Consider the following 11,163-nt stretch of genomic DNA (forward strand, 5'->3'; position numbering starts at 1 on the left):
TGATGCAGTTGGTGTTAACTGAAGATAATGAAGATTCAAGTTAAATGTTGAAGATTAAAAGTCTATTCAAATTAGAAGATAACTGCAAATTGTAATTGCAGATTGTGTATATGGTTTTGAATGTATGGCTTCTGGAGATTTCAGTTAAGCTGTTACCTCAGATGGGTTTGGAGTTGTGAATTGATGAAGTGAGAATTGACTGAGAATTCTAGAGTTGCAGTTGCGGTTTAGTGGTGTTGCTGGTTTAGATGAGTTGTAGATGATATGAGATGCACCTGTTGGTGGCTGTAATTGAGTAGGGTGATTTTATACAATACAAGGAGAAGAACTGAGCTGGAGTTTAGATGATTGGCTACGGTTGTTGGGTTGCAGCTGTAATTCGAGATACAGGTGGTGGTGCAGGTCATGTTAGATGATTGCAAGTTCATCAAGTTGAATTGGTGGTGAAGATGATATGGTCATGGAATTGAATTGGATGCTAATGCAAGATATGAAAATTGAAGTGATATTACAAATGGTGACAAAGATGATTGAAATTAGTGGGTTGGTGTTGCAATGGCAGTCCAGTAGTAGTGGGAGTTATCTAGAGATAGTGTTGTAGTTTATAAATTGTATAGAATGGATGGTTTGTGTTTGAATCCAATGGTTAGATCAATGTAGTCAATATCGGCCGTATCGGCCGATATATCGGGGATATTTCGGATATCGGCCCATAACGATACGATAAGAAGGATATCGGGGATACGATATTCGCCCGATAATATCGGTCGTATCGGTCGAATATCGGCCGTATCGGTCGATACGAAATTTTCCTACATTTCTCGATATGAGACGGTATTGGTCGTTTTCTATAAAGTTTAAGGGTAATTTTGGCGAAGAAAGTCTTCCAGGTGGTAGTAGAGGTGCATGTAGCTCTCGAAGCAAGTTACTAAAGTTACTCTTTTGTTTTTTTTGATAAAATTGATGTTATCTGTTATATCTTATCCGAAAATGTGTGGAGAAAATGTTTAATATAAAATTATAGTCTCTAAATCTAGAACCGATATTATACCGATATTTCAACGATAATATCCCCGATATAAAATCGTACCAGTGTCGGTCCCGGCCGAGATGAACCGATATCCGATATTAACTACACTGGGTTAGATCTAAAATCAGGTTGGTAGGGAATGTAGTTGCAGTTGAGTTTTGGTTTGAAGACAGTGTGTTTCATGTTGCACCATAATTGTGCATTAGAAGTTTGGCCTGTGCAATGGCTTGTGCCTGAATCCTTTACCAGTCAGATGTCTGACTAATTTGTTTTACTTGATTTAGATTATCTGACTGAGTTGAATCGGTGTTAACTCGCCGAATTTCCCTGTCTTGACCTGAGTTGACTCAGTTGACCAACTCAGAGACCTGACCAGTTGACTGCTGATCTGACCTTGACTCTTTTGACTACGGACTTAACATTTGACTGATGTTAACTATTAGTTGACTTATCTGACCTTTAGTGACCGTTAGTTGATTTCGGTGGACTTGGGCTTAGGCATAGTTTTCCTATTTTGATGATTTGGACCCTTTATGGTCCGAATTGACGTTTGGTTCGTTCTACAAAATTGTAGATATTCATAAGACCTATTGATTGGACTATAGAATCAACCTAATTGGATTAGTTAACCTTAGATATGTTAAAGATAGAGAATGAAAGAGATGGAAAACCTTAAATGGGCTTAGAACCATTACATAGTTCACTTAGCCTATAATCAGAGACTTGTATGATATTATGTTACGGACCATTATGAGCCTATTGGCTAAATTCTTAGAGTGCTTGTGTGATTAACAGTTAATCTATATTAACAACGATCGATTCAAAGAATGAACCAATGGATTGAGGAATACAAGGTAGGCGTAGCTTGTCATCAAACCAGGTGGAACTCTGTAACCTTCTTGTAATCATTAAGTTTACTTTATCTGCGAGCATGATGAGTCATTAAATTTTGTAAGCATACTGTTTGTAATTCAATGTGTATGTTGTGTGATATGCATTGTGAGATTTCCCCGCGAAGAGTGTTTGTGTTTCCCCATAGCTCTTGGCTAAGTTTAGTAGCGCAATGTTACGTTGTTTGAATATTCCCAGTTAAATATTATTACATTTTATTGTCTCAAGATAGTATTCCGGATTTACCCCGGTTGATTATTACTTAGTAGTCCGGCTTTACCCCGGTTAGATATTATATATACTATATTTTATTTGGGGGAGTCATTATGTGCATATCATACTTGTTTGTTCAGTCTTAGCAGTATGACTGGGTTACTATGACCTTGACTTAGAGCCTCTCCAATGGAATGTGTGTGAAGGAAAAAGTCCTAATCCACGTAGGATCCACAACAATATTTATAAAAAAACATCTCCAACCCATTGATGTGAAGATGACGTGGCAAAAAAAAAAGTTAGGCCCTCTAGGTGAACCTCTAGTTTTAGACATTCACTTAGAGGATGTCTTCCCATCCTAGTCACACTTATTAATAAAAGTCATTGAAAAATAAAAATAGAAAGGATTTTAACCAATTATATGCCTATAAATAAGTAAACAAATAATAGAAAACTTTATGGGTTGGAGATAAAACTTTATTTTTCCTAATATTTAGGATTTTATGCTCAAAGGATTTCTTAGAAGTGATGCCACATATGAAAAATTCACATTCACCATTGGAGAAGCTCTTAGGAAGAAATTCTAGGTTCATGACTGGATATGGTCATTAATTGGAGACTGGCCTACGAATAATAATTGGGTCTTTTGTGCATCTGTTGTGCGGGGTCAGATCATAGTAATCAAAACCTTATTATATTCTAGACTTAGATGGTGGGATTTGGATTTATGAGGTGTACGCATTCCACAATAATATCTTACGGTACCTGGATTCATGCTATCATTTGAGACTGGAGTTATTCCTAGCATCTTCTTCTCCATTGAGTGAGACGAGGTTAGGATAACATATGTTTAGGTTGTTTAACTCTATTCTCGTAGATCCATCCGGTGGTGGATCTTTCATGGATATTGCCACGATGGACGCAATATCTGGGGAAAATAGTTGAAGCAATCTTCTGCTTCGTGTTGTGTGTAAAAGGTGTTAGTTGTTTTCTTCTATCATTTTTTTTTTTAATTTCATTATCTTTTAGAACTGTGAAGCATGTTAGTGATTACTTCTAGGTTATATGTTTCCATTGGGCATCCCTGTGGGATGATGTGCTCACTCGTTCCCACTTCAGTTTCAGTAATCAGAAGAAATGGTGCGCGTGAAGACATCTCTTATCGTAGCTTAAAGCTTTTTGCGATGTTAGAGATATTATTAATCTTTTATATATCTTTATTCTTTATTTATTCTGTAAAACAATACATTAATATATTCATATCACAAGAGAGTTCTTCATTTATACAATATCAGAGTGTATGGGTTTGTTTTTGGAATTAGCTTATGTAACTGAGTTTTTTAAGATCGGTAATATAGGTTTGATGTTTCAATTAGGTTGTAATCCTATTATCTAAGCAGGTGATTAGGTTGGGGCGTCACAACTTAGTATCCTCACTTAGCTCCCCCAAAGTAGAAAAGGCTAAAACGCCCAAACCATGCCATGTGAAGCACATTCATCCAAGTATTTAGTACGTTTACGTAATACAACTTTCGGAATGGCTTGGCATGGAATGAAAGCGTGAGTACCTTCACCAGTGAACGGTGAGACACCTGTGACATTCATACACACATTTTTGCCATTTTCCCAGTTATAGACAAGGATGTCCACAAGACGTAGATCCCTGTTATTTATCTGACAAAAAACCGAAAGCAACTTCTTTGCGCGCAGGCACGCCAACCTTGTAAAAAATATTCGCGATTACATCACGTACAAGGTCATGTCGAAACTTAAGTCCAACATCTTTGGCACAATGGAGCGCCTGATCACCGAAAATATCCATAGGTCTATTGTAGCTTGAACACAAACCATCCTTGACAAACAGGGATACCAAGCCGGTAGCTACTACCCCCTAAACTGTCTGGCCCAAGACATTGGTCAAGCACGCTAATAGGAAAAGCCACAAAATAATTTTATACATACTTAACTCGGTTACATTGCCACATAATGGAGTCTTTTGAGGACACTGAAAATTGGATAGGGATTTGCTTCTTAACTGTATCAAAATAAGTGACTGTCAGGGAGTGCATAAAAGAGGACAATATCATCGACTAAATAGTTACAAGGTAATCCACGTACCTGAATAAAGTTGTGAAGAGCGAACAACTCCCTAGCCGGATATCAGATATTTTCTAATCTCTTATTCGAGATGCTAAGCTAAAACGTATCCAAAAACTCAGAGTGCACCAACCGGAAGCCTCAGATTCATGATTCCCGTTGCCACCACATTATACAGCACAAATGACACCCCACCTTGCAAGGTTACCGCACGATCTCTTAGGTTTTCAAAGATCAACAATTGCACATGGCATATGAAATTCTAGTGCTACTAAAACTCTTTTTCCAAACATACGAAACCTACCGGAATTTTTTTACTTGATTGTTATCCAAATTAAGATTAGTATTGTTAATCCTATTTTAATCATACTTATCCTATTTATCTTCGTAAGCCTATAAATACATCCCTAGTCCATCTTTCCATTCACAGTCTCATAAAGTCATACCATATTCATCTTTCTTTCTCGTTGCTGAGATTTTATTCTTTGATTTCTGATATTCTTTTTTTTGGAGAGATATAATGGAGATTGATTTGACACCCAAATCATCAAAGTCTGTGTATGGAAGTGATGGTGGATCATATTTCTCATGGTCACCATCTGATCTTCCAATGCTCAAAGAAGGTAACATTGGAGCTTCCAAAATTGCTCTTCAAAAGAATGGTTTAGCTATGCCTAGCTATTCTGATTCTGCCAAGGTTGCTTATGTTCTTCAAGGTATATATAATATACATCCTCCTCCTGAATCTTTTGTTAATTCTTGATTCGTTAATTTCTTGGTTTATGGGTTATAATGTTTTTCCGATTTGGATTCTTTGTTTTGTTTGGTACTGATTTTTGATTACTTCTCTATTGTAGATTTTGCTTGGATTCCATTTCTTCTTCTTTTCGTTAATGAATCCATAATCTGTATAAGTTTGGTGTCATTGATTTGCATGTATCATCATGTTTATATATACTCTTGGTATTCTTGGTATTTAAGATAGATTCAAATCTTTTGACGGATGAAATCGGATGATAGCCTTTTGGAGCAGAACTTTTTTCCTTTCCATCTGGTGAAAACTGTTTTATTGATGAGCATTGTTTTTCAACTTCAATTTTTAATTAATGATCACCAAACACCACTACTACCACGACCATCATTATCATCGTCAACGCTAGCTCAATAATACAATATGTTGGCATGTGCAGTAATTTACTGGTATTATATATTTTCTAAACTCAAGGAACAAATAGCAATAATTGTTTAGTTTTATAATTTTCAAGTGGATCAAATTATTTTTGCAAAACTGTTTCTGTATGTACTGTTTAATTCCTGGTAACATTTTCTTTAGTTACTTACGGGATGTTCCCAAGTTTGCAATGAATCTCATAGTGCATTATATTACGGTGGAGCTTATTATGGTTGCTGATAATATTTCTTTTAACTTTAATGAGTCGAGTCTCATTGTGTATTGATTGAGCTTATCATGGTTGCTGATAATATTGCTTTTAACTTTCAGGAAGTGGTACTGCTGGTATTATCCTTTATGAAGCTGAAAAAGAGAAAGTGATTGCAGTCAAAGAGGGTGATGCAATCGCCCTACCATTTGGTGTTGTTACCTGGTGGTTCAACAAAGATGATAGCGAACTTCTAGTTCTTTTCATGGGTGATACCTCAAAAGGTCACAAGGCTGGTGAATTTACAGAATTTGCGCTAACTGGTGCCAATGGTATTTTCACTGGATTTACTCCTGAATTTGTTGGTCGAGCTTGGGATTTAGAAGAAGACAAGGTTAAGGTGCTTGTTGGAAGCCAAAAAGGCACTGGAATTATCAAGGTGAATGATGGTTTTAAGTTGCCTGAGCCTAGTGAGGCAGACAGGAAAGGGATGGCTTTGAACTGCTTAGAAGCACCTTTAGATGTTGATATTAAGAACGGTGGTCGTGTCGTTATCTTGAGTACCAAAAATTTGCCTTTGGTTGAACAGGTTGGACTTGGTGCTGATCTCGTCAGGTCAGATTCTACCTTCATTATCTCATCTTTAAGTTCACTTATTATCTGAGTTTTCTTCTTTGCTTTGCCACTTCTCCTCTCTTACTAATGCTTTTGTTGAGTTGTTGACAGGATTGATGCTGGATCAATTTGCTCGCCAGGATTCTCTTGTGATTCAGCTTATCAGGTGACCTATATTGTTAGGGGAAGTGGTCGTGCTCAGATTGTTGGTGTTGATGGCAAGCGTAAGCTTGAACTAAGAGTCAAGGCTGGTGACTTGTTCATCGTTCCAAGGTTTTTTGTCGTCTCAAAGATTGCTGATGGGGAGGGCATGGATTGGTTTTCGATCATCACTACTCCCAAGTAAGTAACTTGAATCTCTTCTAACCTTTTAAAGTCCCATAGGTGCTATTGGTTTACAATGTCCTTTGTTAGTTGTTGCTGGTTACTGTTATAAGATCATCTCACCTATGAATTTACGATTTTGTTCACATAATTGCAAAACTGCACACTTTCATGTCAAGAATATTTGATTACCTGTAAGATTACGTAGGATTAGCTGGTTTCAATTACCATACCCATGTTGCATCTTTTTCTCTATTAAGATGTAAATATATCAATGTTCTAAAGATAGATAAAGATAGATAATTTTTTTGGTTGAAAATCGTATGTTCATTCTCTAAATATTTTTCCGCTGTTGGATTCTTTTTTTGCAGCCCAATCTTCTGCCACTTAGCAGGAAGGACATCAGTCTGGAAGGCATTGAACTCGCAGGTTCTTGAGGCGTCTTTCAATGTTTCACCTGAAGCCGAGAAGCATTTCCGTTCCAAGAGGCTTAATGCTGAAATCTTCTTCCCTGCACCCTAAAAGTCTGGCTCTTCATTATGAAATATGAAGAAACATTACAATTTACTTCTTTTGATTTGCAACCTAGATAATAAGTGAGAAGACTGAGATTGTCCGTCTCCAATGACCGTCTTCAGTTTTTTTAGTGTTTATATTTGAGATAAGTTTATCTGGTCAAGTTTTTGTAGTAGATGTTTCTCTTTCACCTTTTATGTGAACATTGGTTTGGTTTTATTGAAACAGTTTATTTTGGTGATTACATTTTTATTAGCATGAATCTGAATATTTTTGTTAGAATGTCTTTGTTTTGTAGTAAACATTTGGTCTCATAAGTTGGGAAAATCCCCTGGAGTAGGAACATATAACTTTCTAATTGAGCGCATAGTTTTTTCGAGCGAGTTTCTGGTTAATTCTGGTCTCACCACTTTAAAATTTCGACAAATAAAATTTGAGGAGAAACTTTTAGGCCCACAATATATATTCTGGGCAATCATAATTAAGATAGATATTAACCAAAAGCTAAATATACAGAAACATTGATTTCATCTCAAAATTGGCATGATCGTAAAAAAAAATCAAAAATAATGTCTAATATCCAATTACAATTTTTATAATTAAAGTAATTCTAATTACAATTCCTAACTACCAATAAGTAAACAAATTCTCATTGCAATTTACATGTACAATCCAAATGAAATAAAAATAAATCTAATTTTGATCGATCATTAGAATTTAAATTCCTATATAACATAGGTGTGGATGTTACCCGTGGATGTATGCGTGCTTCCTCCTCTACGAAAATAATAGTCCTTACCAGCGCGTTCGGTTCAGGATTTTAAGAATTGGAATATGGCATAGTCCAATTCCAACAATTGAATTCCGAGGAATGATATTCATAATTCACAATTTAATGTTTGGTTCAGGTAATTGGATTACATAGTAATCAAAAAAATGGAAATCACTTCAATACCCCTTTTGAAATTTTAATACAATTCAAAAATTAACCAAAGCATACGATCAAAATATGAACCCTAAATCTGATCAACATCATCTATAAATAAATTTTGATTAAAATCAAACATCATTACTTAGATCCCATTGTTGAGAACTTTTGTAATGTGTTTTTGAGAAGAAAAGTTTCAGAGAAGGTGATGAGACTGAGTTATTGAAGTGATGACTAACAGTACAATGCAGAGAAGAAGGTGGAGTTAATGGTGATTGTAGTGATGACGATGGTGGCAGTGCTGATCGGGACACGGGAAAGAGAAGAACATCGGCAGGAACAGAAAAAAAGAAAAGATGAATTTCTTTTTCTGATTTTGTTAGCAGGGCTAGTAAAATCTTTTCGCACCAATTACCAGGAATTTGATTGTATTCCGTCGTTCCGTGGATGGAATGGAAAACATAAGTTTTGAAGGAATTGGATTCCTTAAGAATTCAATTTCGAATATTTTGTGACTGTTTGGTTCGGGGAACTGAACACATTCCCTCGGAATGCAATTCCTACGTTCTCAATTACGTGAACCGAACACGTTGTAATAGTCTACAATAATCGATATACAAAGTCGTTAGTACAAAATCATGATGAACAATTAAGCAAAATGTGGAGAAGAAAATATAAAATGTTTACAGAAAAGTGCAGTAAACAAGGATTAGTTTTCGATATTATTTTTCTTAATTTTGTTCGCTTCCATATTTTATTTTTCTAATCGGAGAAAAATATTAGGAAGACCAAATATCGTGATTCCAAATATAGTGTATTTAAAGTAAGTACAGGTGTTTGGTAAGGCATATTTAAAGTAAGACAGGTGTTTGGTAAGGCATATTTGAAGTGTAGTATAATTAAAAATGTGAAAATTTACGAGGAACCCGTATTTGGTTCCTCTCTCTTTTAGAAACCCACCAATAAGATAGTATATATTTGTACCCCAAACCGCAAGATGTACGGTTGAGATTATTAGTTTTAGATTGAATTTAGATTTCCAATATTTTTGTGAGACTAAATTAACCTTTACAAATTACAATATATTTAAAAAAATTTATAGTGCAACTGATTTCACTTATATTCGATCAACCAAGTAGTTATGGGCGTCTTTTGTGGGCGGAAATTTCTCCTTTTTTATCTGTCATTTATCAAAGGATGTTCAGTAAACTTTCTCATCTCCGTTTTAGCCAGTAGTTCGACTGATTTTTTCCATATTCTTCAATTTTTATCCCTTTTCAGGTCATTTGATTCATTATTTGTATATTTTCATCTACCTTTTTAGTCAAGGGTTCGGATTTGGCAACGAGTTAGACGTTACAACGGGTGAATCAGTTAAGTTCTTACTACTTCGTATGTTCTTCTTATCTATATAAGATCGATTAAATATCCCGAGTGATCAGTTAAGTTGCAAACATGGTTAGTTGCTTCTTTTCTTTTCTTTTTTTTTTTTTTGGGTTCTAGGGTTTGTCTTGTTGATCACAGATGGCATCTGTTTATTACATACAACATTACTTCAAGAATTCAGATTTACTGATTCTTACAGTTATCACAGGATACTACTTATTCTTACCAACCCGTTAACTTTATAATTTTCCCAGTTGAAGTTTCTTGCGGTTGAGCTGATTGTTTTCACTTTTTTTTTTACCAGGTAATAGAAGCGAGTGTTGAAGTCGTTATTCAGTTTGAAGAGGAATCATTATCTTGCCGTTGACGAAAACTAGTACCAGGATAACTTTGAAGAATATTGTATGTGGTCGACGGACTGTTCTAAAGCATTAGTCCATACGTTTTGTGTCGCAGGGGCGATGCAATCAATTGTATGTTTATACTGATTTTATGCTCCAATCACTGTTTGAAATATTTTTACGAGAGGTGTAATGTTTATGGATTCCCTTGCAGCCATGCTATTCAATGTATATTGTTGTCCGGTAAATAGGTATATGACTTTGTTCAGCCGTATTTCACATCTAACTAGTACAAAACCCTATATTCTTTTGATATCCAACCTATTCCAGATGCCAAGAAAGAGTATGAGACTTCTAGTGATGTGCGAGTTATACCTCCACCCGTTAAGAATAATCCAGGGCATCCAAAAACTGAGCGTTTTCTACCAAAGAGTGTGAAGATGAAGAATGAAAAGAGAAAGATAAGATGCAACAACTGCAAAAGGCTATCGAATCAAAACAACCGACTTTCCCATTTCTGGAAGTTCATGATTTTGCTGGGATACGACATGTTTGGTCATTTCCTAGCTTTAGATTTGACTTATTTATTTTCGAGATATTAGTTGGATTTTTTAATTCTTTACTCCTCTTTTTGGTTCTTTATATATTTATGTTTAGATCACTTTAAGTACTTTGTTTATGACATTAATTTATCATCTTAATAAACTTTATATCCGTCTTGGCTTCATAGACTGCGTATTTGTGAATAATCTTTGCATTGTGAAGGCATTCAGGATAGAAAGGAAGTTGGATAAAAGGCCAATAAAGATTGTTGCAGCTTTTCCTCATGCATTTAGTTGTTGATTTGTTGCAGATTATCATTCATAACGTCAAGTATCCAAACTTTAGTAAAGGGAAACACCATTTTTCACTTTAATCCAGGGATAATTACAAATATCACAATTCCATGGGATAGTTACAACTATCACAATCCAGGATAATTACAACTATCACGATTCCATGGGATGATAATGACAACTATCACATTTTAAATGCATAAAAAATATCAATTATCAAAATTCCATAATCTACTTTAGTCAGTTCCAACCATCGCGAAAATTAGACAACGATTTGTATCTAACCTGCAAAAAGATCATCCCATTGATGGATGAAACAATCATGGAAATGCATTCTCAATAATGCGGCAGGGAGTGTAGGATTTAAAGAAACGTATGAAGCAGTTGTCTTGTAAATAATAGACTCAGCAATTTGACACGTGTTTTGGTAAAAACCCAATTTCAGACCTTGACCATAACTTATGTGTATGACAAGGAAACAAGAACCAAAATATTATAAGAAAACTTGAACTGAAACCAGTAATAAACTTCAGCAAAATTTAAGGTTCATTTAAGTATCTTAAGAATCAAAACATAAAAAAAATAATCCTTTCTTCGAACTGAGCTT

General features: G+C 35.3%; 1 protein-coding gene across 1 annotated transcript; it reads left to right on the forward strand.

The window, feature by feature from the left end:
- The first annotated feature begins 4,419 nt into the window (after window positions 1–4,419).
- LOC113313545 (12S seed storage globulin 1-like) lies at window positions 4,420–7,311 on the forward strand. The gene is made up of 4 exons (XM_026562334.1): window positions 4,420–4,947; window positions 5,733–6,225; window positions 6,337–6,567; window positions 6,921–7,311. Exons 1-4 carry the CDS (start codon window positions 4,752–4,754, stop codon window positions 7,069–7,071), a joined length of 1,071 nt encoding a protein of 356 aa, XP_026418119.1. The 5' UTR covers window positions 4,420–4,751; the 3' UTR covers window positions 7,072–7,311.
- Window positions 7,312–11,163: the final 3,852 nt, after the last annotated feature.

The sequence above is a fragment of the Papaver somniferum genome, chromosome 9 (assembly GCF_003573695.1).
Source record: "Papaver somniferum cultivar HN1 chromosome 9, ASM357369v1, whole genome shotgun sequence".
Classification (NCBI taxonomy): Eukaryota; Viridiplantae; Streptophyta; class Magnoliopsida; order Ranunculales; family Papaveraceae; genus Papaver; species Papaver somniferum.